This window comes from Corylus avellana, chromosome 9 (genome assembly GCF_965113065.1).
Source record: "Corylus avellana chromosome 9, dhCorAvel1.hap1.2, whole genome shotgun sequence".
NCBI classification, from domain to species: Eukaryota; Viridiplantae; Streptophyta; class Magnoliopsida; order Fagales; family Betulaceae; genus Corylus; species Corylus avellana.
Window position 1 is genome coordinate 20,446,386 of NC_142498.1, and position 26,496 is coordinate 20,472,881.

At 37.0% G+C, this 26,496-nt stretch overlaps 5 protein-coding genes across 5 annotated transcripts; 4 read left to right on the forward strand and 1 right to left on the reverse strand.

Moving 5' to 3' along the window:
* The first annotated feature begins 247 nt into the window (after positions 1-247).
* On the forward strand, positions 248-2,819 carry LOC132189922 (Proteinase inhibitor, propeptide). The gene is made up of 3 exons (XM_059604764.2): positions 248-560; positions 673-770; positions 2,542-2,819. Exons 1-3 carry the CDS (start codon positions 364-366, stop codon positions 2,613-2,615), a joined length of 369 nt encoding a protein of 122 aa, XP_059460747.1. The 5' UTR covers positions 248-363; the 3' UTR covers positions 2,616-2,819.
* Positions 2,820-3,565: 746 nt separating this feature from the next.
* Positions 3,566-8,990, forward strand: EMB1379 (embryo defective 1379). Its single transcript, XM_088510483.1, has 6 exons — positions 3,566-3,804; positions 4,149-4,345; positions 6,125-6,205; positions 7,726-7,965; positions 8,323-8,400; positions 8,482-8,990. Exons 1-6 carry the CDS (start codon positions 3,687-3,689, stop codon positions 8,731-8,733), a joined length of 966 nt encoding a protein of 321 aa, XP_088366609.1. The 5' UTR covers positions 3,566-3,686; the 3' UTR covers positions 8,734-8,990.
* Positions 8,991-11,326: 2,336 nt separating this feature from the next.
* Positions 11,327-16,205, forward strand: CDPK2 (calcium-dependent protein kinase 2). The gene is made up of 7 exons (XM_059604400.2): positions 11,327-12,185; positions 13,773-13,916; positions 14,030-14,182; positions 14,308-14,423; positions 14,992-15,159; positions 15,244-15,468; positions 15,590-16,205. The coding sequence occupies exons 1-7, from the start codon at positions 11,627-11,629 to the stop codon at positions 15,734-15,736; spliced, it is 1,512 nt and encodes a 503-aa protein (XP_059460383.1). The 5' UTR covers positions 11,327-11,626; the 3' UTR covers positions 15,737-16,205.
* A 783-nt stretch (positions 16,206-16,988) lies between these two features.
* Positions 16,989-19,844, forward strand: RPL21C (Ribosomal protein L21). The gene is made up of 5 exons (XM_059604700.2): positions 16,989-17,363; positions 17,768-17,848; positions 18,593-18,694; positions 18,828-18,902; positions 19,583-19,844. The coding sequence occupies exons 1-5, from the start codon at positions 17,058-17,060 to the stop codon at positions 19,652-19,654; spliced, it is 636 nt and encodes a 211-aa protein (XP_059460683.2). The 5' UTR covers positions 16,989-17,057; the 3' UTR covers positions 19,655-19,844.
* A 1,514-nt stretch (positions 19,845-21,358) lies between these two features.
* LOC132189651 (SNARE associated Golgi protein family) lies at positions 21,359-26,432 on the reverse strand. Its single transcript, XM_059604401.2, has 4 exons — positions 25,789-26,432; positions 24,790-25,060; positions 24,501-24,671; positions 21,359-21,979 (listed from the first exon to the last, which is right to left on the reverse strand). Exons 1-4 carry the CDS (start codon positions 26,052-26,054, stop codon positions 21,848-21,850), a joined length of 840 nt encoding a protein of 279 aa, XP_059460384.1. The 5' UTR covers positions 26,055-26,432; the 3' UTR covers positions 21,359-21,847.
* Positions 26,433-26,496: the final 64 nt, after the last annotated feature.

A 26,496-nucleotide genomic window follows, 5' to 3' on the forward strand; every position in this document is an offset into this window, starting at 1 on the left:
TTCTTAAAATTCAAGCATTTTGACAAACGTAAAAGCGAGCAATACTAGTTCGAATTCCCTTCTTTTCTGCGGACATGTTAAAAAAAAAAAAAAAAGGTAGCAACAACATAGCGAATTATAGATTTAACCCTAATCCTTATAGCCACTTATTTTTATTTAGAAAAATAAATTAAATTAAGTCTCTAAAAATAAAAATTAAAAATTAAAAAAGATTAGAGCTAAGTTAGGGAAGGGCCACTTTTTCTTGGAAAAGGATTTTCCAAAACGTTAAGGCGGTGCAGGCATTGCGAATCAAAAAGCGGAGACCTCAAGGGCCAGTGCCCCTGCAAACTTAATCCTTAATCATCGTAAATATACATACACATGGCTCTGCAGACGACAATAATCTTTTCATTTCTGCTGTTGATATCGCTCGCAATGGCCGACTCTGCTCCGACTGCCAAGCCCCTGGATTCGTCTTCGTCGCAATCGGCGACGGTACAGATCGTGTACACCGAGAGGCCCCAGAACGAGGAACCCGAGGCCTACCACATCCGCACCCTTTCCGCCGTCCTCGGCAGGTCCTACTCTCCTCCTCTCTCTCTCTCTCTCTGTGGAAACTACTAGAAATGGAAATGATATCCAATTCTATTGCCATGCATGTTGATTTTTGTTGTATTTTGGTATGGATAGTGACGAGGCTGCGAGGGAGGCTCTGGTGTATAGCTACAAGACCGCCGCTAGTGGGTTCTCCGCTAGGCTCACCCCTGCCCAGGTTTCCGAGATTTCAAGTATGCCCCTTTTCGTATTTGTTAGTAATTAATTTCTATGGTTGCATTTGGGTAACTTTTTTCATGCTTTCCTAGGGCTCTATTTGATTGTGGTCCATTTCGGTCATCAAAATGAAAATGAACGAATACTACTATTTAATTTCCCTTGCAACCAAATGGTAAACTTCGCGTTCGGTATTGTGCTATAGCAGGGTTGTGCACAATGACTTGTCATTGTTGCTGATGGTTCTATTTTTACGTGCTTTCGGTTGTTTATCGAGCATAAGAATGCAAAAGATTGGGGTTCTGCTATTTAAAATGGTTTTGCGGGGTTGTATTTGAGACTTTTTGCTGCTGAAGGCTGATTGTGTTCAAAAATATTAGCCTGTGTGGAAAGGTGTTGTAAGTAGCTAGAGTGAATTAGTCCACACAATGGCTTGCTTTTATTGGTCTCTCATCCTTGTGTCGTGTACTTGTGTTTCGCCTAGATGGTTTAAATATCTTGCAGTGTCCATCTGGAATGGAATCTGATTAGATCTTTATCATTTCTTATGGGGCAAATGATAGTAACTGATTTGGGGTTTACAGTACTTGAGCCCTTTTAGTTTTGGCCTGCCATCCGTGGTCTCTATCTCCCATGCTTTGTTGTTGCTGTCTCACGTCGTTATTGTAGGACTTGAGCTCCACAGCTAATACATTGTCTTATATTTGGTTGCTCATCATTTAATGATACTTTATTAGGATCTGACATAGTAGAAGTATCAATTGTTTTAGGTCGATTGGTCGATTGGTTGGGCTTGCTAGTGAGGCTTGTCTTTGTTTATTGGTTATAGTTTTGGTGTTATTTGCAAACCTGGGCACCATGCCCTGTGGGGGGTGGGATGCCTTTGTAGTGGTATTATCTTTTGTCTATGGTATGGATGTCCATCATTATTTTTGCTCCCTCATCTCCCTTTTCTTATTGTGTGTCCAAAGCATTAATGACTCATATGCTCTTTTTTTCTTCTTTTTTTTGAAAGAATAAATATTCTTAGTGGACCAAAAAGAGGGGAAAAAATGCCAGAATTTTGGTCTAAAAGTTAAGTGTGGTGAGATACATGCCCGGGTTTATTAGTTGGTCGTAATGCAACATTCTTTTAGAATTTGGTACTTCACATTTTTCATCTGATGAAACCATACATGCCTGATGGTTAAATAGTTTACTTGTCATTGACGGTGTTAAAGCATCTCAGGTAGTATCATAGTTTACTTGGCTTGGGTAGTTGCCAGTTTGTTGCTCTGCACCTGTAGTTTCATTTACTCACAAATGAAATCACTGTGTTTTCATGGTACTCTGTATCTGTGGAACTGCATTATATATAAAAGTAATTGAAATTTTCATTTCTAAAAATTTCGTTATGTACTCTATTTTAGTGACCATAGTACCCTACTTTTATACCCAACAAAGTTGTGCTCTCAAATCCTATTCTGATCAAAATAATTATTTTGTATTTTTGAAATTTTCGACAGTGCGTTGATTATAGAATTTAGTTTTGTTCTGGACACCAACCAGCAATCCCATGTTGATAATCTTTTAAGGTATATTTTATGAAGTAATTGTGTTCTTTTTAGTCTGGCATTCTGTTATACTCTTACATAAGTGCATCTCTCTGGCTCGTGTTATTTCAGGTCTTTTCTGAATCTTATGGGTTATATATTACATTTTATCGTGGTGCTCATCAAACACAGCTATACGAAGAAATGTTTATGCTCTCCATAATTATTTAATAACTTTTTTTTTTTTCCTTGACAGAACAACCAGGTGTTCTTCAGGTTGTCCCAAGCCGTACATTGCAGCTGCATTCAGGACCTGGGGGGCTGCAGTGAAGGACGTGAAGCTCCTGCACCTATACTATATTATCTTTCAAACAGCTTTCTCATGTATAAACCAGTTTGTCCCATGTCCTATGTGCTATGTGGCGTAGGACCTTTTACCTAAATAAGGTTTAGCATGTGGATCAAAGCTACATTTAAATTTCGTCTAATGTACTACTTACTTCATGGTACATAATATATGGTTGTGTTCCTTAATCCTAAGTGTACCAAGGGGCCATCTCAGAACCTAATTCAAGACCATGTTTTGCAGTTTTACTTATTTTTGGAAAATCATTCATTGTGGAAACCAAAATCTTTTTTGAAAATAATCCTCATTATCTTCCTCCAATAAAAATCTTCGTTCTCTTCTCTCAAAGCAAGTTTTATTCGCAAAATTCTTTCAATGGCTTATTCTTTAGGAACATTTTTTTTATAAACAATTATTCCCACTCTATCTCTATTCCTATGCTTATCTATATGCCACAATTCCACATTTAATGCTTTTATTCTCGATTTCTCTACCTTTCTGGAATGAGATCCTTTTTTGTCTAAAATGGATTGGAGAGTATCAAGTTCATAGTCAGGATCTCTTTAAAGAGATTCAACGATTACAATGATGTTACGTGTCACACTAATAAAAAATAATATTATTTAAAGTTTTCTAAAAAAAATAATATATATATATATAGCCTTTGGGGTGGCCGAGCCACCCCCAAGGGCCACTGTTTGACTTGAGGGTGGTTTCGGCCACCCCAGACCGGCCAATTTGGAGTTGCCGAAGCCACCTCTATGGCTCTTGGAGGTGGTTCGGCCACCCCCAAGGCCAAACCATCCCCTAGGGCCACTATTGGGCCTTAGGATGGTTAAGTAAAACTTTATCCAATCTTATAGCGTAATCACATAATAATGAAAATAAAAATAAACATAGATGATGGATGATATTGATTACAAAAAGAAAAAAAAATGCGCTCTTCAATATCTCCCGCCATACCAAAGGATATCACCAATAATATTTCCCGCCATCAAAGGGTCAATTGTAGGCGACTCAACTAAACGCTAGGGTTTTCTGAATAGCCACTGAAGATGCCGGAGCAGCTCACCTGGACGCACCATACCCTAATTCAAGCTCTGTTATCACGCGGCCCTCTCAGGGACGACGAGTTCCACTCCACCTTCGCCGGCCTCACCGGGAAAAACCCAGGTTTCGCTTTTTTTTTTTTTTTTTTTCAATTTCAATTCTTTTTTGGTTTTCCGAGAACCTGTCAGAATTGAACAACGAAAATCAACGATTTTGATTTATTATATTTCTCTCTTCCTTTATGAAAAAAAGAAAAAAAAGAAAAAAAGAAAAAAAGGAATATTCCAATTGAACATAATAACGCAACTAAAGCGAGTACATTTTTTTGTATACCCATTAGCATGAAAACTATTGGATTATACTAGCTAGTGTTAATGCTTGTTATTTATGTATAAAAGAGTACTTTTATTTATAGCCATTAGCGGCAACTGGTTGATACTTGATTTTAGGCATTTTATTTGGTACAGGTACTCATAAAAAGCTATTCGATGAATATCTCCTTAAGATAAACAAGGCACTTTCTTATGTTCAGTGTGAGTTACGAGGCTTCAGGAACCAATATGATGGCCGAGTTTACTATGGGGTCATTAATAATGTTTCTGATGAACAGTCCAAGCTAGGAACGAGATATTCGGTTCCGCAGATTGCTTTCTACAAGGCAATTGTAAGTCTGGTTAAAATTTATGTTGTCTGAAAAAATTCTATATCTTGAAATGCCCTTGTCACTGATCAATGTGCTTGGTTGATTGAAAGCTGGTTGTTTTCGATCATGCTTGAAAATATTTCTTAATGTAGCAAAATTCTGCTAGAATTTTTTATGGGTATGGTAGAACTTTAACCTAATATGACAATTATGGTTCAGATGGTAACCATAGCTTGGCTTATGACATTCATAAGAAGTGGGTTGGAATTTGGGGTGATGCGAGGAAGAAATTGGGTTTCGAAATTATACTGCATTTGAAATTTATTCAACAATTGTCTGAATTAACTTAGACATGTAGCAACTAAGAAGTTTCAATATGATTAATCTTCTATTACCTGATATATTTGGATGGCATTTCGGGTTACTACAGTCACAAATTTACAAGGCTAGACGTGACAGGAGGGTGATCTGAATATTGACAGCTGAATTGAACAATTTTTAGGTCATATATCTCAGCCATCTCTATTTTGGTTGTCTAGCGGCATGATCCTATCACAAATTATCAATAAGAAGCAGTTTCATTTTGAATACTTAAGCTACTTGGTTTGTAATTTTGAGTTCAGTGTTTCAGGCTTCTGTTGGATTACAATATGTCTATAATTTTTACATTTTTATTTTACTAAAATTTTTATTTTGGTAATGTACATTTCATTATTTTTCAATTTTCAACAATTGTCCTTGAAATTTCGAGCCATGCAACAACTTCTTGTTGAAGTTGGTTCTCCTGTTCATTGTCTGATTGATCCACCAACATAGATCATTGGGGACTTGGAGTGAACCAATTGAGCCATTCTTGGCTCTGCACACCCATCCACATAGTGTTTAGACATTTTAGGGCAAACACAGTAAAACAATCAAAGTAATTTATTAATTTACACATCTTTTTTGTTAGAGTTTTCATCTTATAGGAGGCTGTGTATATGATTGCGAAGCAGGTGGCTACTTACTTTTTCATCATCCTTCTTTCTAAAACAAGATATAGTTGTCCTATCTAAAATGCCTATACTTCATGTCTCAACATAGAAACAAGCATAGAGGACTCTGTACAGGCATAAGGATAACCCCTTAAAGGTATCTGTAAGAATTTTTATGATATAAATTACTACAGTTTTATTGTTTTCAGATGTAATTCCTTATAATGGCAACTATGATGTCCACATGTAACTGTTGTAATACTTATACTAGCAATTTGTAAATCTGGTGATTTATAGTTATTTATTTTCACAAGAAGCAACACTGGGATTATTTAACATAAATAATTTTACAATTTAAAAGAGTTTGCCGACCAATTGGTGGAGATTGGCTTTGATTTTGTCATATCTTAACGAAGCAGGCGAAGCGGCAAATTAATGGCCAAAACACATTTTGGTATATTTTTCTGTTGTCTCTTTGCCTTTCGCACTAGTTTTATTGATTCTTACAATTTTGGGCATCCTGTTTCCTATATTCTTCTTTTGTGTTTATTATGAGCATTACTCGTCAGAAAATATAAATTTTTATTATCATTGTGATGTGCTTTGCTGCTAGTGGAATAGTTGGGAAATATTAATCAAGGAGAATTCCATAACATTCCCTTGACAGTGCATTATCCTTAGTTTATTATTAGGTGAATAAGGAGAAAGAAGCATATATAAAAGAAATTATGTCTATGCCAATAGATGTTTGATGTCTAATAGTATGAAATTAAGGTAACTTCATCCGTCTCATTTGATGATGTGTTCTTTTGATGTCAAATATCAGATAGAAGCAATTATGCAAGATGCCACAGCCCAAGGTAGCATTTCTGACATTGATGCTCTTAATCTGCGATTGGAGAATCAGGTTCAAATTTTGCTTAAGAGTATTTGTTTTTTAATGAGGAAACAAGTGACTTTGTGTAGCACTAATGTTTTATGTATAAATATATTAATAAAAAAAAAAGTTTTATAATATGAATACAGGTTAGCAATTTGGGTGATACAAATCCAAATCCAAATCCAAATCCATGTGACTTGTCTTCTCCGAGTGACATTTTTTATGTGAAACAAATTAGCCTTGGAGAAGGCCACAGAAGAGTTATGCTCAATGTTATAAACACAAGAAGAGAGTGATAGAGATCAAATTCATAGCCAAATAGCTGGCCTTCCAGACTAGACAGCCAGGAAAGAGAGAAAAATATTTCTTGCTGAAATAGAAGTCAATATGTGAATTAGTTACAACCTTAAAGAACTGCTTTTAATAGAGAGAGGAATATAGGGTGAGAGATAGAGAGAGAAAGAGCGTTGAGAGTTGGAAAGGTGATTAGGTTTGGTGGTGGCAGAGGCGGTGGTTGTGTTATGGGGCCAATGGAGATGATGAGGAAGAAGAGGGTATTTTCACCTTCGAAATAAGTTTTTGATTTACTAAGAAATAAAATACTAGAGAGACGTGGTCTCCACGTGTTGTATTAGATCGATCAAAAGTATGAAACTAAATTCATATCTAACACAGCTTAGTAGATCACGGTGACAAGAAGCTGTGTATGATTTTCAAAGTATGTCATTTTGCAAAACCTTAGGCTACGTCATGGTAATTTACCCTAACTTATATACTCAATACTGCCCTGTTGAGAAAATATTATTGTTCATAGAAACAGTGATTAACACTGGAGTAACGTGGATAGTACCCTACTCAGAAAGTTGAAGTACAAATAGAAATAAATAGGCCTAACAATAATGAGATTCAACACAAAGTAATCAAAATGAATCAATAAAATAGAATGAGCTTTACACCATGTTGAAGCTCCAGCTAACAAAGAAGAAAAAAAAAATGAAAACTACATCATTTCCGGTTATTTTACTGAAACTTGGTTTTAGTCGTCTTTTATAGCAGTATATTTTGTACTACTACTCTTAATGCATTTTTCTTTTTGAACATTCATCTTATTACTTTGTCCAGATTAGATTGGCTGCAGCTAATTAGTTGACACATATTCCTGGGGCTTAATTCTATCTGACCTTAGCATAATATAGTTTAGCACTCTTCTGAATGCACCTTTTTATTTTGAACATGCATCTTATTACTTGTTACAAGGGACATTTTCTGTGGGTAAACTGACACATCCAGTTGGGGCTTAATTGTATCTGATCTATGTCAGAAACATGCTTATTGATTAAGATTTCCTAAGAATGGATGTTTCCAGAAATAATAACTGAATGTTTCTGCTTTATTCAAGAAAAGTTCGATTAGGACTGACGAACGAACTAGAATTTCCTTTAGGAACTCCCTTGACTTATGCACCACTTTCTCTTAGGCAAATGAGTGTATTATTATTCTGTAAAAGCTCTCTGTTGCGCTCAACACTTGATATGGTCTGTCTTCAGGTTTTAACTGACGTAGGATCACAATCACAAGACGGCCCAACTCATGTCCCCCCGGCACTCAAGAATTTCTCAATATCTCAGAAGCAAAAAGCTCTTGATGAACTTGTGCTGGATCAGTGGCTTACCCACACCCCTGATGGTAACATTGGACTTGGTGTCAGATCCTTTCTTGACCTGCGCAGTTATTTCCGTAATAATGATATTCCTTCATGTCAAGTGTGCAACGAAGCTGGAGTGAAGGTTGTAATTGATATTTGCTTTGCCATATCAGTAGATACTGGCTAATGTTTGATGTTTGTTATATCTCCGCAAGTAGCTCTTTTATTTGTTTTAACGTTTAATTAATCCATGTAGGATGCATCAATTCATAAATTAATAAGAATCAGCTTTGCTTGTTCATGCCTTTTTTTTTTTCTTGTTTTATTACTTGTGTGGTTTCAAAGTAAACTCTAATATATTATTCAACCATAACCTTGGGTAACCGAGATGGAAAATTTTCCAGTTCGAGCAAAACTAGTGGAGCATTTTTTGTTTTTGTTTTTTTTGCTGCTGCTGCTGCTATTAAATCTCGTACTTTGTTGGGTATATTTTTGACAGGCAGAGGTGTGCCAGAATGATTCTTGTACAGTCCGGATTCATAAATACTGCCTAAAGAAATTATTTTCCCAAAAAAAGGTATAAGCTTGACTCTTTTCATATTTAGGGTCAACAGCGTTTCCTTTGCTTCATAAATTTGCTGACTTGATTGGCTTTTAGGGTGGAAGAAATTGTCCAGGTTGTGGGACTCAATGGCATTATGCAGTACCCAAAGCAGAACTTATAGAGGAAGAGGAAGAGGAAGAGGCAGATGTACCCACTCAGAGCCAGCCACCTGTGGGACCTAAAAGAAAGAGACTTGAAACCAACAAAACCGGTGATGCTAATGTAGTTCAATCTGGTTCCTCTCAAGCTGCCAGGCCTGTTTCTGATCTGAGAAGAGTAACTCGAAGTACTGCCCACTTAAGGTAATTGTTTTCATGTGCCCCTATAACAGGGGACTAGGTGAAATATTCTGTATAGTTGGCTTCAAAACTGCTGGCATTCGCAACAGTTTATTGTCCTAGGTATTTTGCAACAAACTATAATCATATATTAGATTTCTGACTAGGTTGAAATCACCTGGAGGATTTTGTGTTAGATATTTGATTCTCGCTTCAGTTGCTACCATCATTGTAAATACTCATTTCTTTTCCACCGCCTGGAATGCTAAATGCATCGTTTTGATTTATGCTTTGGGCTTTGTTTGGTAATGGGGATGGGGGGCCATCCCATTTGCCAAACACCCCCTTGATAACATCTCCAAAAATGCTTTATGGTACAGTTAATTAACTCGGAATTACTTGAGAAATTCTTTCCTTAATATATAGTTGTCTTAGATATAAACCATATTGTTTTAGCGTTTTCATAGATACTGGAGCTACAGTCTGTTGGAATGTCTTCCTTCTGAAAATCTTAAAAATTTAGTATATAATTTAAATTTGAGGATACTATATATTGGATGACCTTTTAAATGCTGGATCGGAAATGACTGCATAAAGTTGTTTCATTATCTGAATCAACCCTAAAGCAATTGGTTGTCTTATAGCCTTCAAAACCATGACAAGCTTACATAAAGTTAGTGGATTAGGGTTGAAAAGTTTGATCCATTAATTAAATTAGTTAAGTTAAAGTTCACATATATAATCTTATACTCATATTTCAACATGATCTAAATTCAACACAATATTTATTGATAATTTGACACAATCTGTAAACCTAACATGAGATTAGTTGGTTAGAGTGAGGAGTTTGATTCGTTTAATTAAATAGATTATATTAAAATTAACTTATATAGTTTTATTTGTATGCATCAACTCAATTTCAAATTGTCCATCTCTAATTTTGACAAGTATAAAGAGGCTGCTGATGCTTATGTAAGAAAGAAAAGTTCAAGTTGGAGATTGCTGTCTATAAAATATTCGAAGTAACAGCATAGAATCGGTGACAGCTTCTAGGGCACTTATGAACACAAAGACCAGAGTTGAAAACCAGCAACACATGATGGTGTTTAGATGGTTTTGATATAACTCTGGTTTTTTGTGTTGCTGGTTTTCAACCTGCTCCCTTAAAATAATGACATTTTTTCTGCATCTGCATGTGTGATTGATTTACCATCCCCTTTGGAGCAGTAACATTTGCAGGCTTTGCCTCCTAGATTTCATAGAGATTGAGGAGTTAAACGAGACAACACAAACATCAAAAGGTACCAATTCAGATGGACCAGTTTATGTACGGTAAAGGAATAATACCACGATCACGCCCGTGGTTTTCAAAACCAGAAGAATCTCCTTTACTTATATAAATACAATGTTAGGTGAGGAGTACTGAGTTCAGGGGATTATCCCATGCTGAAGTGGGTTTCATTTATCTATGAAGAAAAAAATAATAATAATAAACACTATGCAATTTACGTATTTGTCTTAATATATTATAGCCTTGTGGGTTGTAAAAAGTTTTTACATGATATTAAAGTAACACAAAATTGTCTCTAAGAGGTAGCTCAATCAGTTAGGACTACGCTTAATGAAGTGAAGGTCACTAGTTCGAATCCCTCTTCCCCTCTTATGTCGACATGTCAAAAAAAAGTAACACAAAATTCAAAACCTTAACTCATTTTATAACTGAGCAATTATATTGTTTATCTTTTTATTTTTTAAGAAATGTGATCGACTAACAAAGATCTATCTTACTTATTAGTGTTGCTTTCCCTAGTTTTCTGACGAAGCAGAGAAGGATTTGTATTATTTAGGAGACCGTTGGGAAACCATATAGTAGGTAAACGCACCTTTAATTCTTTGAAAACGTCAATCCACGTCACATCACCGAACTCATTCATGCACTATTTGTACTACTCACAAAAATATGGACCCCGATGCTCTCTGTTTCAATCCGATAGTTTTGTTGTTTTTAAGTGAGCAATTTTATCAATTTTTTTTTTATAAAAATGTTCTCTTAAAATAATTAAATAGATTTAAAATGAAATGAAGAGGAATCTTCTCTCAAAATGATAAAAATATCCTTTTATTATAACTAATTGAATATTTTTTATAGATCTTAATTCTAGTTACCCACTCTACGGATTACACCCATTTGCAAAAAAACTTAATATAATATAAAATTATTTTAAGAATTTTATATGGTATGTAAAGATAATAAATAAGAATTTTCTGTATAAGGAGTTGTTTGTTATTTTGCATACAACAATAAAAAATTCTCAAAATATTTTATGTCACAAAAAACTTATTGCAAGCAGAGTAAGTGAGCACTGACTTTTCAAACTGTTATTCCAACAACTCTATTGAATGATCTATGTACCAATTGAAGAAAAATTGTACATAATAATAATATTCACAACTGTTTAGGAAAATATTTTATGTTTATCACCGAGAAAATAAATAAATATTAACAAAAAAAAAAAAAAAGGAAAGAAGATAGTGGCAGTGGGGGCCCACTCTATCGTTCTCTCAAAACATGCAATATCTTACGGGACACGTCCTCAGTGCCCCTGCGTGACCTTTCATTCCAAAATTCCAGCCAATAAATGCAGCTCGCCCCAAATGAAACGCCCACTCCCATCAACAACAAATTTGACCAAAAGTAAAAAATAAATAACAATAACAATAAGAATTCAGCGGGACTCAGATAAGAAAAAGAAAAGTAGTACGTTGATTGGGAGAGCGGCAAGGCAGCGGGAGAAAAGGTACAAACAAGAGGAGTTTTTCTTTGATTTCTGCTTCAGAATTGAAAAAGGAAAGAGAGAGATAGAGGAACAGTTTCACAAAGGGGAAAGAAAGAGATCCAAATCGGAAGAGTATTCTTGGCAATGAAGAAGCAGAGCGCGGCGTCGCAATCAACGGCGGCGACAAAGCCGGCGACAACAGTGTTGCCGTATCAGACCCAAAGGCTGAGAGACCATTATCTTATTGGGAAGAAGCTGGGGCAAGGCCAATTTGGGACGACTTACCTCTGCACCCATAAGTCCACGGGGGCCCAGTACGCCTGCAAGTCAATACCCAAGCGGAAGCTGCTGTGCAAGGAGGACTACGACGACGTTTGGAGGGAGATTCAGATCATGCACCACCTGTCCGAGCACCCACATGTGGTGCGGATCGAAGGGACCTATGAGGACTCGGTGTTCGTGCACTTGGTCATGGAGTTGTGCGCTGGGGGCGAGCTGTTCGATAGGATTGTGCAGAAAGGGCATTACAGTGAGAGAGAGGCCGCGAAGCTCATAAAGACCATTGTTGGGGTGGTGGAGGCTTGTCACTCTCTTGGGGTCATGCACAGGGATCTCAAGCCTGAGAATTTCTTGTTTGATAGTCCTGGTGACGATGCCAAGCTCAAGACCATCGATTTCGGCTTGTCTGTCTTCTACAAGCCAGGTTGGTTTCTGGGTTTTCTTCCATTTTCTTAGTTTTCATTGTAAATGGTTGTTTGGGTTCAATTCTTGATTGCAAGTCTAACGATAATGTGCGTTGTTCAGTTTGCCTTCTTTCTTTCTTCATTGTTTATGAATGTTGCCTTTTTAAATTAAATCGATCCTGGTTGTGATTGATTTTTGACGTTGACAAGTCGGTTTTTATTAGTTAGGATTTGTGACTGATTAGAAGTTTGGCTGGTTAATGCGTATTATTCTATTTCCTTGGATTTATTCTTTTGACTTTGCAAGTTATTGATTTTTCACATATTTATCAACTGTTTCATGAACTGAAATCTTGGATTTAGTTTTTTGTCTTTTGTCCATTGGGAACCAGGTTGATCGGTTGGTGTTTTTCCGGTTTTTGAAGTTTTGCTGTTGTCATTTTGGTCTCCCTGGTTTCTTTCCAATTTGTTGATTTTTCCTTGGATTTAATCTCTCTCTCTCTCTCTCTCTCTCTCTCTCTCTCAAAGTGGAGGCTGTTCAATTTGGATTTGGTTCTTGTTCTCTGATATCTATTGATAATTTCCTTAAGGTAACTGTTGGATTAATCTGCTGATTGGAGATTATTCAGTCGTCTCGTTGATTACAGGAATAGGTTTGGTTACCATGTTCCATAGGATTCCTTGTTTTCATTTTTCTCTTGTAGTGGAAATTGGTGTTTTGAGATTGTGGAATAAATTTCAGTATTTTTCTTTTGTCTCTTTTTCTGTCACGAGCATGGTTGGCTGATGGGGCTTTCTCCCATTCCGTTAAATTCATCATTTAGAAATTCCATTCTTCTCGTTTCTTGGTTTCACTTTCAATAATTCCCTATTCCATTTTCACATGATTTGGAGTTCCCTTTTTTTCTTTTTTTTTTTCTTTTTTTATGGTTTTCTCCATTTCCTTCTTTTATAGTCTTGAAATTGGTATATTCAAAGGGGTTTGCAGTATTCTTCCCTATCTTGCTGTTACAAGAATGGAACTTTGAGAGAAAAAACTTGGAAGAGATAAGTTTTCATAGCAACATAAATTTCTACATTGCTCAGAAGTAACAAAATAGGAACAACTTACATACACGAGCCAATAAAATAGGAACATAATAACCACCTACACTAACAGACCCAATGATAGCTAAGCAACCTAAAAGAATATAAAAAACCAACTGGACTAGGAGGACTAACTCTATGACAGACTTCCACTTCGTTAGAACAGCCCAGGAGACTCTCTTTCCATGCCATGTAGCCCTTGTCTCAAGAAACTGCTTCTTCATTTGTAGACTGTTGAGATAATTCCAATTGACTTGCATGCATGTGGCAGACATGAAATGTTCTGGCAAATAGCGTTATGATGCCGAAACCAAGAAGTTATATCACTGCCCCAAGTCCTCAATTTTATGTGCTTCTAAGCCTTCTATGCACCGCTTTAAATTTTCATGCCTGTAAGTTTCTTGAGATTTTTCAGATGGTGGGCCATTCAACCTTCTCAGCTACCAGTCTTTTCCATCGGTCTTTAAATCTTTGTTGATGCCAACTGTTGGTTGCTTTCCTTAATTTCACTTTTCTTCCAGGAGAATCTTTCTGTGATGTAGTTGGAAGTCCCTATTATGTTGCACCTGAGGTATTGAAAAAGCATTATGGACATGAAGCAGATGTATGGAGTGCTGGTGTTATCCTTTACATCTTATTAAGTGGAGTTCCTCCTTTTTGGGCTGGTAGTCATCTTCATGAGCTAAGATCTCGTTTTCTTTGGAGTTGTAGCTGTATTGATCAAATTTATATTCTATTTTGTACCTGAGCTGTACTTATTTTTGCCAATTCTTTACAGAAACTGAACCAGGAATCTTTAGGCAGATTTTACAAGGCAAACTAGATTTTGAGTCTGAACCATGGCCTAATATTTCAGAAAGTGCAAAAGATTTGATAAGAAAGATGCTTGAGAGGGACCCAATAAAAAGAATTTCTGCCCATGAAGTCCTATGTGAGTTGTTTCATACCTGTTATGCTTCATGTGCTACTGTAGAAGTTGGGTATACCAATGTCCTAGCTTTGTTAAAGCTATTATTTATGTGTAACCAATAACAACAAAGTTTGTTTGTCTGTCAGGTCACCCTTGGATTGTGGATGACAGAGTTGCTCCAGACAAGCCTCTGGATTCTGCTGTTTTGTCACGGCTGAAACAGTTCTCAGCAATGAATAAACTTAAAAAGATGGCTCTGCGTGTATATTTCTTTTCCCTTCACCATATTTCCTTGTTTTCATTTTCAAGTAGATATCTGTGTATAAATATATTGTCATAGTGATCTGGTATTGAACTTATCAATCCAGGTATCTCAAAATTGAATTATTAAATTGCATCTTCCTGCATTAGGATTTCTAATGCTCTGAGATAATGGCTTGACTTTAGAAAAGTGAAGAATATTTGCTTTCAAGAAAAAGCCTGAAGGAAAAAAGGCATAATAAACAAATATCAAAGTTTATAATTCAGGATCATCTTGAGCTCAGCTCAACTAAGCCTTTAGTCCCAATTAATTGGGGTCAACCACATGGATTCTTTACACCACTTGTCTCTGTCGAAGGCCATATCCCCATTTATCTATTTAACAATCATGTTCTTCTCGATCCACATCATAATTTGAGACTATTTCAAACTAAATGAAGTATAGCGGAACTAGATATTTCAAAATATGCTCTTCTTCAACTGTGAGCTTTTAGGGAAGTTGTTACGGCATTATGCTTATGAGGAAATTTAGCATTTATTTCTTGTGCATTGGGAAATTTTGTTTTCAGGTCATAGCAGAAAGACTTTCAGAGGAAGAAATCGGTGGTCTGAAAGAGTTGTTCAATATGATTGACACAGACAATAGTGGGACAATAACATTCGAGGAACTTAAAGAGGGTTTGAAAAGAGTGGGCTCTGAACTAATGGAATCTGAGATCAAGTCCCTTATGGATGCGGTAAGTAAATTGTCATAAACTTGGATTTTCCAATTGATTGAGTATATTTTTTTCTGTTATAACATAGATGATTTGGTTCGGCAGGCTGATATAGACAACAGTGGATCAATAGACTATGGTGAATTTCTAGCTGCTACTTTGCACGTAAATAAGATGGAGAGAGAGGAGAATCTGATTGCAGCCTTCACCTATTTTGACAAAGACAGTAGTGGTTATATCACCATTGATGAGCTTCAACAGGCTTGCAAAGAGTTTGGTCTAGGTGATGTCCAACTGGACGAGATAATTAAAGAAATTGATCTAGACAATGTAAGTCTCTCTGCTTGCATACTTTCAGAATCATAAAGTTTTGGGTCCCATTTTTTTTTCATAATTCCTAATTGGTAACAAATAAATCAGAATAGAAAATACTGATCTTCTCACTTTTCAGGATGGACGTATCGATTACGGGGAGTTTGCAGCAATGATGAGGAAGGGCGATGGAGGAGTTGGGAGGAGCAGAACAATGAGAAGCAATTTGAACTTCAATTTAGCTGATGCCTTTGGAGTTAAAGACACAAACAGAGATACTAACTAGATGCAATCTTCTGTATAGTTGACCAATTATAGGAGGAATGGTTACATTTTAAGATTTTAATGATTCTTAATTTTTGTTTGTGCTGGGATGTTGCTTATTTTTCTCTTAGGTAATTATGGTCTTAAAAGTTCACTTTTCACCAACAGTCCCAGCAACTTCTTTTTTTTTTCTTCTTTTTTTTACCTGTTTTGGTGAAAAGGAGTTTTAGTAAAGAGCCAAGAGGCTAAGAGTACACAGAACAGCAGGGGGTACTGCAAGCTTCTGTTGCAAGATGATCTACCCCATAACTAGAAGTAACATGGACAACAAACAAACATATTAGGCTTTGCCTTACTCGGCTGAAAGGTCTGTACGGTGGACGGTGGTTCTCTTCACGGCAAGCACCCGGGATCTGGTAGGTCTCCAGTTTGCTGATCATTTGTCCACGCAGCAGCTTCATTGAAATAGATGTTCAGTGTATGTGCCAACATGGATTTTGAAGCCATTGGGGGCTGCTGTTGCGTTGTATGAAACTTCAAGGCTGTGAAAACTAAGAGCCATTATTAAAACATTAGTTTGTCTTTTGATTGTCAACAATGGTCTTGATCAAATCTCAACTTTCTTTTAATGTCATCCTCTAATCAACAATGGTACTATCAAATCCTTTTGGCTTGGACCGGCTGATCCTTATTTTTTACAAAATGGTCTACCAAGCTTCTCGTAAAACGATAAGGAATGCGAAAAATTTGGTATACCCTTTTATAAAAAAGCAAAAGATGTGCGAGCTTGTAATAATAAAATACAAACTACTTTATTCAAAAACCTGGTCACCTCTTAGAGTATAGGCATCCAATTTAATTTAGTGTAAAAACATGCCTGGGGTGGCAATAGTTCAACGACCACCCCTATTCTTTCTTTTTTTCTTTTCTTTTTTTTTTAAAAAAAAAAAAGAAAAAAAAAGCTAAATTTGTTTGAAAGTATTTAATTTTATATATTTTTTATTTGAGGATATTTTTATCATTTTATGTTTTTAAAACACGTGTTATACATGTGATTGAGATTTAGTTTGATTTCACAAGTTGGCCTAACAGAAGGAGATTTTTGTTAAGAAATGATAGTTAGGGCGGTTGAGTGCGAGTTGGATTTTTATTTTTTTATTTTTTTGTGAGTAATCAACTCTACAGTCTCTACTGTTGAGTGTTGTGGTAGAGTCGAAAAAAGTAAAAAATGAAGGGCATATTAGTCATTGAAAAGGAAACGGATAGGATAGGCCTAGTTTGTAAGAGGGAGAGACCAAAAGGGCAGAGCTGTGAGCTCTGTGAGAGAGAGAAGTGTTCGAACAATGGCCTCAATGACCCTTTCCTTTTGCTCATCTCTCGCAGCCCATTGCAGAATCTGTCCAAAGCAATGCTCATCGCCAACACTCTCTTTCTCTAACAATACCAATCTCAGCTTTCTCTCCCTCTCTTCCCCCAAACTCTCTTTCTCTTCTTCTTCTCCCACATATCGTCTTCTCCCCAAGTCCTCTGAATCAGGAGCAGCTGTGCTCGATTCCGTGGCCGACCCGCCGGAGCCTGAAGCTGTGGAAATCGTTGAAACCTCCGCAGAAGAAGTCTCCAAGCGTGAGGAAGTGTTCGCTGTCGTCATGGTGAGTAATGGATAAACCAAACCGCAAAAGCTCTATGCTTTTTTCGAGTGATTTTGAGGTGACCCATATGATAGTTTTGATTTTATTTTTATTTTTTATTTTTGGTTTTTTTGGTGTTGATTTTGTGCTTACCCAGTTACCCATATGATTTTTTTTTTTTTACTGAATTACATTTTTTTAAGTGTTATATTATGTTCTTCCGATGATAATTTTTAGAGCTTATATGTGATCTCAAAGTAAATTTTAATCCCATTGTTTTTTCATAGTTTTTTTCTTTTTTTTTAATGTAAATTTGGGATTACCGATGATATATTGATTATTATTCATGTCTTTAGAGTGATTTAACGTTGTTAAATGTTATGATTATGCTTTGATTGTGGTTGATGTAATGTGGCCTTGTTTAGGTAGGATCACGCCAATACATCGTTTTTCCTGGTCGGTTTATTTATACTCAGAGGCTTAAAGGTGCTGATGTCAACGATAAGGTATGTTTTATTCCTGTTTATTCTTGATCGTATTGTTGATTGCTTGAAATCTTATCATGTTTGTTGCACTTCTCAATATAAATTATTATCCTCGTCTCGTCTTTTGGTTGCTCCGTTTGAAATCTCTCATTTTACTTCTTTTAGAAGCATTTGGTGATTCTTGTTAGCTGGTCTTTCCTTGAAATATCAAAAACTCCTTTCTTATCCAGAATAGGGTAAATCTCAGTTATTGTTGCAATCCACCGTTGATTTATTACATTGCCAACACCATCTCAATGATGTAGATGCTCTAACATCAAACAATCATATGGTTTACATCCCTAATCAACAGTATGTGAATCTAAAATTGGATGAATTTACGGTTTCTACTTGTGACTACGAAAATTAATAAAAAAACATTCTCTTTTTATGAGATACTCAAGAACTTTCTCCCGTTATTGACATCAAATTCTTTTGAGAATTATAGATTCTTATTATTTAGAAATGCTTTTATTTTTATGAATGCATGGATGCTCATTGTATGACTTCTGCAGCACCTATATGAAGTGGTTATAAGTTGCTTGGGGATTATGATAGTTATGGTCAGCATTTCAATGTGGCGACTCCTGCTGCTGAATCTTAAACATATATCAGTTTACTTCATGTGTCACACATTTTTATCTATGTTAATTTCAGGAGTGTTAATATGGTACTCTTATGATTCTTGCTTTTTGCCTAAGTTGTTTGACTTTGATTCTTTTGCAGATCATCCTGAACAAGGTGTTGCTCGTTGGAACCAGAACAAGTACCTACATCGGAAAACCAGTGGTGACTGATGCTGCCGTACATGCTGTAGTTGAAGAGCAGGTAGTTCATTGCCTCCTGATATATCTTCTTTCTTATACCTCCCTTACGATGGAATACTTTTTCTCCAACAGTTGGCCTTCTGATTAATTTCATCCACTTCCCTCTATCTGTCACTTCTCCATGTTTAATGCAGGGTAAAGATAGCAAAGTAATTGTCTTCAAGTATAAGAAGAAGAAAAACTATAGGAGGAAGATTGGTCATCGACAAGTATGTTACAAAGTTTATTTGTATCATTGATGGTAAACTAGACTATAAAGGGTTTATTGCATGAATTGATGTAATTCTGGTGAATGCATAAAGTAACTAGTCTTGCTTTTTAAGTTTTTGGTACTAAAACAAGGACAAAAGAAAAGTTACTGCATCACGTATGCATTACGCACTTGCCATTAGAGACTTCGCTCTCTCCCAATCTATTATCCTTTTATCTCGCGCAAGCGTTTGACCAAAAAATAAACATGCTCTATTGTTTCTTTCTAAAGTCAGAGCTGTCTTGCCAAAGAAATTGTCCAGTCTATCTGGATTTGCTTCTTTGGCTAAGCAATGAGGGTGATTTACAACATCTCTCGCGCGGTAATATGCAGCTGCTCAGTGCTGTTGCTACCGCATTTATGACTTCTAAAGCTTAACTGGTTTTCTTCTTTTTCTTTTTCTTTTTATGGGTTTAATGACAGAATTGAACCTACAACTTCTGCTCCTAGGTGGTTATCCATTTTGGTATTTCCATCCTAGCTACAATCCACAGACACAGAGCAATAATCTAACTCATATGACTCATCTATATATAATTTAGCTATTTACTTCCATTAAATATTAGTATTTCAATTTAAACTCATTTTTCCGTTTGTTAATTGTGTTTATGACGATTCAATTGCTACTGAATTATGCAGCCAAATACAAGGATAAGGATAACAGGGATCACAGGCTATCAGGACTATCCTGCAGTTACGCTTGATTCATAGGATTTCTTGGCGAGGTTGAGTGTATACTGAAGATTGATCTGAATGTTTTGTGAAGGAGGTTTTCTTCCCTCATTTTGTATGTAATTTCCTTTCTAGGGTGCTTTTGAGATTGAATTATGAACTCCGGTGATTAATTATGAAAATTACTTGTGCTAAATTAATCATTCAATTAGAATGCATTTTGAAAGTCTTGTTTGATGTATTCATTTTATATTATTTACAAGATCACTTATGATTCATCATTTTCTTTTTAGAGTAATACTACACACAAAATCAGTCATTTTATCAAAATTCAATAATGATTCATCTCAAATCTAATGGTAATTTTAAAAGTCATATTGAGAAGCGTGAAAGTAGGAGCGAGAATAGGAGCTGTGTAACATTGCTCTGCTCTTCTTTTCGGGTCAGTTTGGCAACCGGGTTGTCCTAGATACTGTGCACAATTTGACCTGTTGACCATCAAGTTTGAACTTTCAACCTCAAAATTTCACCCGCTTTTGACCATATTGCCCCATGCTTCTCCATCCTACACCTTTTTTTTTTGTTTTTTTTCTTGAAAATCCCCTTGCCCACTGAACCAAGTGCCCCCCCCCCCCCCCCCCCCCCCCCCCCCTCCCCCCCCCCCTCCCCGCGCGAGTATTGCCCCCTGCTTATGTATCCTTCACTTTAACTTGAAATTTTTTTCCTTGAAAATTTCCTTGCCCACTGAAACGAGCGTCTCCCCCTGCGCGAGTATTGCCCCTGCTTTGCCATCCTTCACTTTTTTTATTTTTTTCCTTGAAAATTCTCTTGCCCACCAAACCAAGCGTCCCCCCTCCCCCTCTTGCTGAACTGAATCCTGTTGGTTTCCTCCTGCCTTCGGTGATTACTAAAGAAGAGGGGAGAAATTTTGTCTTGTTGAGGGCGAGAGGGACTCGGGCGTTGAAGGGGAACCAAGGGGTGTGAGTGAAAGTGAAAGAGATTTAGAAAAATGAATTGAAGGAGGGATGAGAGAGAAGGAAATAAGAATACCCAAATCTTCTTCTTCTTCTTCTTCTTCTTCCTTCCTGTACGTTGGCTGGGACTCTAATTTACAGAAGAGAAGTTCTGCTCCTTTATAACGAAGGAAAGGGAGTTCTCCCCTTTCTCATAGAGGGTGCGCAAGGGAGGGAGAGCGGGAGAGGGAAAGGTTTTCTGACAGAGAGGGTGAGTGACGGAGGGAAAGCGTGTAGGAGAAGAGTTTGTAGGCTGGAAAAGAAAATAAATGGATAAAAATGTAATTTTACAAACTGGGTTTGGGGGTTACGTGTTGGAAGGCACAAAACCAGATGTTGAACAGTGTCTAGGCGGGCAACAAACCGGTTGCCGAACGCCACCTTCATGCCCCAATTGAGCCCTTTGTCAAAGGACGTGCAAAACAGAAATGACCCACAGTTTCCATGCAACTCCTGCAATAGATTCCAATCTCATCCACAGCCGAATTAGAATGGATGTTAATATGCCTACTTTTATGAGCATAAGCCTTATAAAATCGTGGATGAAATATCACACTTAAATCCATGACTTCAAAATAACAAAAATACCCTACACAAGATTAAAAAAATTACTTACTTTTTAAAACTTCTTATCTTAATAAATGATATTCTTGTCCTTTTGGGTCAAGAAAGGGAGATATTACAATCCCAAATGTAACTCGGAAGACCGACATGACAAAAATGATGTTAGTTAAAGAGTAAATATAGTTCCCCAATAATTAAATAAAAAGTAAACCGAAGATCCATTCCAGAAATTTTAAGTGGCAATTCCACTTCACATTCAACTGTTTGATTGACTAACTGTAAGCTTTAGTATTTGTTATAGAAAAGTAGACCAATGCTACAAGGCCATGTCAATTCCTATCTTTGGTGGAAATTATATGTGCACAAGCATTATAACACCATTTTGCACATCTTTCCATACCTCAAATGACTCCACAATGACTAATCCAGTGGGAAAAAAAAGGACTGGGGAGCCTATGCCATATTCCAGTTTCATTTAACATTCAATTAATAAGTTATTGAATCATAATTCATTGCTAGAGTGTTCACAATTTAATCTAGACACTGAGTAAGCTGCCTTCAACGGGAAGATGGGAGGGGCTCCACCAATATTCTCAGGTTTGCTTCCTCTTCAAACCTCGATCAGACAATGCAAAGGGCCTGGTTAATGGAACCTTCATTCATAGATTTTCTTCTTCTTCAGAAGGGTAGGGCAAATGGAGACAAAACCAATTAGAAAAAGAACAGACAAAGTTTTGAAATCATATAGATCCTTGACTGACTTGAGATCCCCAAGAGCAAGGCCAGCCTATATAAAACAAAATCAACAGCAACAGTGAGGTAGTAAAATGACAAAACCACAGAAAAGGAACTTATTATATGTAAATGCTTTAATCTAGAAAAAGAATTTGGACAATATGTACAGAATCTACTGAGTCCGTGCACCATACAAAGCTAACAAAGACAAATTCCATGAAGATCCTTTACGAAATTCTCATAGTAACTTCATTGGTTATCCAATGATCCATAAAAAAGAAAGGGACAATGTGCATTGGGAGGCCAAAAAAAAAAAAAAAACCTTCAAATTGCATAAACCATTACTTCCTTGCTATGAGACCACACAAAAGCAAAAGCAAAGTTTCAATTGAATGTAATGTCCTCTATCCCATTCATGATTTTAATGAGTGCGGGTCAAAAGAGGGTAATATGAGAAGCAAAAGCACTCTTTTGCTATCTTGATCAGCTGAGAAAACCTAGCAGCAATGGAGTAATCCCCAATAATTTATTGAAAGAGAAAGGCAAAGCTCAAATTGGTCAACCAATCTAGCAAGCACACTCTTCCAGAAAGAAGTGGTCAATGCCACATTTAATCAAGATAGACAAATATATCATACTTGAGGGCAGTTTTTTGAAAGCTATTTGGAAAACAAGGAGGCAAACCTAACAATAAAATTACAGGCAGGAAGAATATTCACACAAAACCACAAACTACTCCCCTAATGGCTAACACCATTCCTAAATGTTAGGGGAAACTATATTTAACAACCCCGCCCCCACCCCACCCCCCAACTATCACCTTAATTGCAATGTGTCCCCCAACTTTAAAAAAGTTACAATGTCCCCCCAAAACTATTTGCCCCCTTCACTCAACCCCCTCACTTAAGATTTTTCATTAAATCTCACCAAAAAAAACCCCAACCATAATACCCTTGTAAAATGTGGGTCTCCATCAAGGAGACCCAGCTGTCGGTCTGTATGGAGAGGACCGACAACCCTTTTGTTTTAAAGACATTTTGGTATTTTCATACATTCTAGAGCTAATTTGGTATTTTTACACCTCACCAAGGGTATAATAGACATTCATGCATTTGATGTCCAAGTTAACCAAAAATCCTAACGGCAAGGGGTTAAGTGAAAGGGGCTAATAGTTTGAGGGATCAACTACAACTTTTTTAGTTTGGGATGCACATTGCAATTGAGGTAATAGTTGGAGGGAGTTAGTGTACTAAAAATATTATTCTTGGATAAAGTCCAACTAAGATAGTTTTGGGTTTCCTTGCAACCCAATGTGATATCGAAATGTTCAGCCAATTAGACACAAGTCACAAAACATACATAATACCAGTACTTTCCAGATTTCCACTACCATTTACCTTGGAGAGCTTTAATATTAAATGGGTATTTACATGCATCTAGCAATACTAAATAATTCCGAAAAAGTATCCTTAAGGAGCTGATCTCCACACGACAAATCATGACAGGAGCTAATCTCCACACCACAAATCATGACAGATCATTAACCCATCTCTCACCTCATATCTAACAAATCGAGAAAAGGCTCCCCACCCTCTCCTAATATATCTCCACACTCCCACTCGAAGGAATCTTACTACCTCCTTAAAACACCAACCTCCCCCCATGCTATCATACACCACCAACCTCAAAAAAGCATCCCTCTTTGTAATATACCGCCACAACAATTTTCCAAAAGAGCACGGTTAAACTGAACCAGGTTTCTCACCCCCAAACCACCATAAGACATTGGAAAACAAATCTTCTACCAACTAACTAAATGGATCTTGAACTCGTCTCCAATAGAGAAGTCTAGACAACCATGTGCATAAAAGTACCCACTCAACTTTAGACAATGACAAGGAATATTATTAACTCCCCTATAGTCCAGCTTTGCAAATTCAGCACTTGTTAGGTAAATCCTATTTTTGAGACGACAAATCATCCACTAAAAGACATCTTAATCAAAACTAGAGTCTAAATTCAGAAAGACACCTTAGACAATAGAGAAGTCTGGACCACCATGTGTATAAAAGCACCCACTCAACTTTAGACGACACATACAAAACAAAAACAGATAATTTCTCATGCCACGACCAGATCATGTCTATATCTATAAATCTATAAAAACGTGACCTAACCAGGAGATGCAGCAAAAGTTTTCTTATAACATTCATAAGCAGTAACCATTTGTAAAGGTATTCTTTTTAATCTAACTGATATGTCAAACATTACTGTAATAGTGCTATGACTATGAGGCCAACTGGAAAGGAACAAACAACACGGGGGGGAAAGCAAAATACAATAGCAACTTAAGAAGTTCCATAAATTAAATAATGAAGAGAAATTATAATATGAGTCAGCTCAGATAATAACTGCCAAATTAGAAGGGGGGGGGGGGGGGGGGGGGGGGGGTGGGGGAAGCAAAATACAATAGCAACTTAAGAAGTTCCATAAATTAAATAATGAAGAGAAATTATAATACGAGTCAGCTCAGATAATAACTGCCAAATTAGAGGGTGGCGCAGGGGACTTACTCTGACTGTGATATAGGATGCTGGAATAAGACCAATCAAAGTAGCAAAAAAGAAAATGTGGAACGGTATATCAACAATAGGAGATGCCAAATTAATGAATAGGTTGGGTAATGATGGAGTTATCCTCAGAAAAAGCATGTAATTCAGCAGCTTATCTCTGCGCTTAGCAATCTGATTCCACGAAAATTCAGGTTAATGCAGTAGCATGGTACAGGAAAAGAGTTAAATAAATAATAATTTTAAAATATGGCAAATTAACAGAAAACAAACAAAAGAAAACAAGATATACCTCTGCTTGGAAAAATCTCAACTTTTCAGGCCACAACCAACTGACTAAAGGCCTGCCAATTAACTTAGACAAAAAGAAGCAGGATGATGCTCCAGCTGTAGCATTAAAAACAACTAAGAGAAGGCCTCTGATAACACCAAAAAGAGCTCCAGCTAGCAAAGACATGAAAATTGTTCCAGGAATCATAAATGTCTGCATGAAGATGTAAGTGGAGCAGTAACCCAGAATGAATTGAGCTGGGTAATCTTTAGCATATGATGCCAGATGATCTCTGAAGCAAAATAAAATAAAAATTAAAAAATTATCGTTCAGGAAAAGCATGACGCAGTTAAAACATTCAGGCAAAGAAAGAAACTCGAATGATATAGCAAACCAACACTATCAATCATTGAACACGTACAGACAAATACAGGCGTGTGTCTATTAATAATGAAACTAAACAAATGAAATTTGCATGACATACGGAAGGATGATTTCTCATGCCAACACAAACTCTTTATCATGGCCACCAAGTAAAGATCAACACAAATCTACACATAGGAACCTCCTTTTAGAAATGTACACGATATATCTCCAGAACCCGATTAAACTCCGACCACCAAAGTCACCACGTAATTAGAAGACACTGTAACCTAATTTAATAAACAAATGGAGATAATCATTTCACCGTGATATCCTTGCATTCCCCATAGGGTTCCCATACAAAAATCGGCCACTTTTTAACCACCATATGCACGAACCGTATACCACTTATCAAGTTTAAGAACCCATTCTTCGCACACGAGGGTCAGATTCATGATGTGCTCACTAAAGCATAACTAAATCAATGTTCCCTCACTGTATCCAATGACAATTCACAACAATTTCGTAAACAAAGCGAAGTACGTGGAACCCAACAAGAAGTTGAAGAAAAAGCACAAATACCCAAACAAAAAGCTAATATTGCCGAAAAGAAAAGCAAACGAGAAACGAAAGGAACAAATCGGAAAGCGAACGCACTTGAGTAAACGGAGATCGGAAAGCGTGCGAGGCAGCTTGAGCTTGCGGAAGTCGGCGGCGGGCATGGTGGAGTAGATGCAGAAGAGGCCGGCAGAGAAGACGAAGAAGACACCGAAAGCGCCGGCTAACTCCCATCGAGTGAAGGGGAACCTCTCCAATTTGGGCCTCTTTCCGGTGGGCGAATCGTCGTCCTCCTTCGCCACCGCGCTCTCTTCGTCCCTCAGCAACCTCCCACTCTCGCCTATCAGATTTCGAGGAGCTGCCATTGACGTCCTCACCGCAGCCCTCCGAATTGCACGAACCGCACCAACGTAGGCTGAGAGGAGGACTGTGAGGTTTGGGCGTGAGAAAAACCGGTGAACCACATCAATCAAATCAGCGTCATATGTTGCAATTTCACTACTAGAAGAAAAAGAAAAAAGAAAACCCTAATTTTGGTGCTGTTTGGCTGCGTGCGAGTTACAGGTGAGCGAGAGAGACAGAGAGAGAGAGAGAGAAAGAGAGAGAGAAATTGTAATGGCGGATCGCGAACGAAATTTCGGAGCAGCGACTACTAGCAATGCGCTTTGGAGAGAAGAAAGAGGGAGAGAGGTTTAATTATATTTTAATTTATTAATATGTTCTTTTTCTATTTAATTCTTGCCAGAACAAACCCACCAAGATCTTCGGATAAAAGCCCAAATATGCGAATCCACCAACAAAATATTC

Coding starts and splice junctions, on each gene's coding strand:
- LOC132189922 (XM_059604764.2), top strand. CDS start 364: ATGGCTCTGCAGACGACAATAATCTTTTCATTTCTGCTGTTGATATCG. Junction 561..672: donor CTTTCCGCCGTCCTCGGCAG/GTCCTACTCTCC, acceptor TGGTATGGATAG/TGACGAGGCTGCGAGGGAGG. Junction 771..2,541: donor CCAGGTTTCCGAGATTTCAA/GTATGCCCCTTT, acceptor TTTCCTTGACAG/AACAACCAGGTGTTCTTCAG.
- EMB1379 (XM_088510483.1), top strand. CDS start 3,687: ATGCCGGAGCAGCTCACCTGGACGCACCATACCCTAATTCAAGCTCTG. Junction 4,346..6,124: donor TTGCTTTCTACAAGGCAATT/GTAAGTCTGGTT, acceptor GTCAAATATCAG/ATAGAAGCAATTATGCAAGA. Junction 6,206..7,725: donor ATCTGCGATTGGAGAATCAG/GTTCAAATTTTG, acceptor GTCTGTCTTCAG/GTTTTAACTGACGTAGGATC.
- CDPK2 (XM_059604400.2), top strand. CDS start 11,627: ATGAAGAAGCAGAGCGCGGCGTCGCAATCAACGGCGGCGACAAAGCCG. Junction 13,917..14,029: donor AGTTCCTCCTTTTTGGGCTG/GTAGTCATCTTC, acceptor AATTCTTTACAG/AAACTGAACCAGGAATCTTT. Junction 15,469..15,589: donor AAGAAATTGATCTAGACAAT/GTAAGTCTCTCT, acceptor CTCACTTTTCAG/GATGGACGTATCGATTACGG.
- RPL21C (XM_059604700.2), top strand. CDS start 17,058: ATGGCCTCAATGACCCTTTCCTTTTGCTCATCTCTCGCAGCCCATTGC. Junction 17,364..17,767: donor AAGTGTTCGCTGTCGTCATG/GTGAGTAATGGA, acceptor GGCCTTGTTTAG/GTAGGATCACGCCAATACAT. Junction 18,903..19,582: donor GGAAGATTGGTCATCGACAA/GTATGTTACAAA, acceptor TGAATTATGCAG/CCAAATACAAGGATAAGGAT.
- LOC132189651 (XM_059604401.2), bottom strand. CDS start 26,054: ATGGCAGCTCCTCGAAATCTGATAGGCGAGAGTGGGAGGTTGCTGAGG. Junction 25,061..25,788: donor TCCGATCTCCGTTTACTCAA/GTGCGTTCGCTT, acceptor ATTTTGCTTCAG/AGATCATCTGGCATCATATG. Junction 21,980..24,500: donor CATCCTATATCACAGTCAGA/GTAAGTCCCCTG, acceptor TGTTTTATATAG/GCTGGCCTTGCTCTTGGGGA.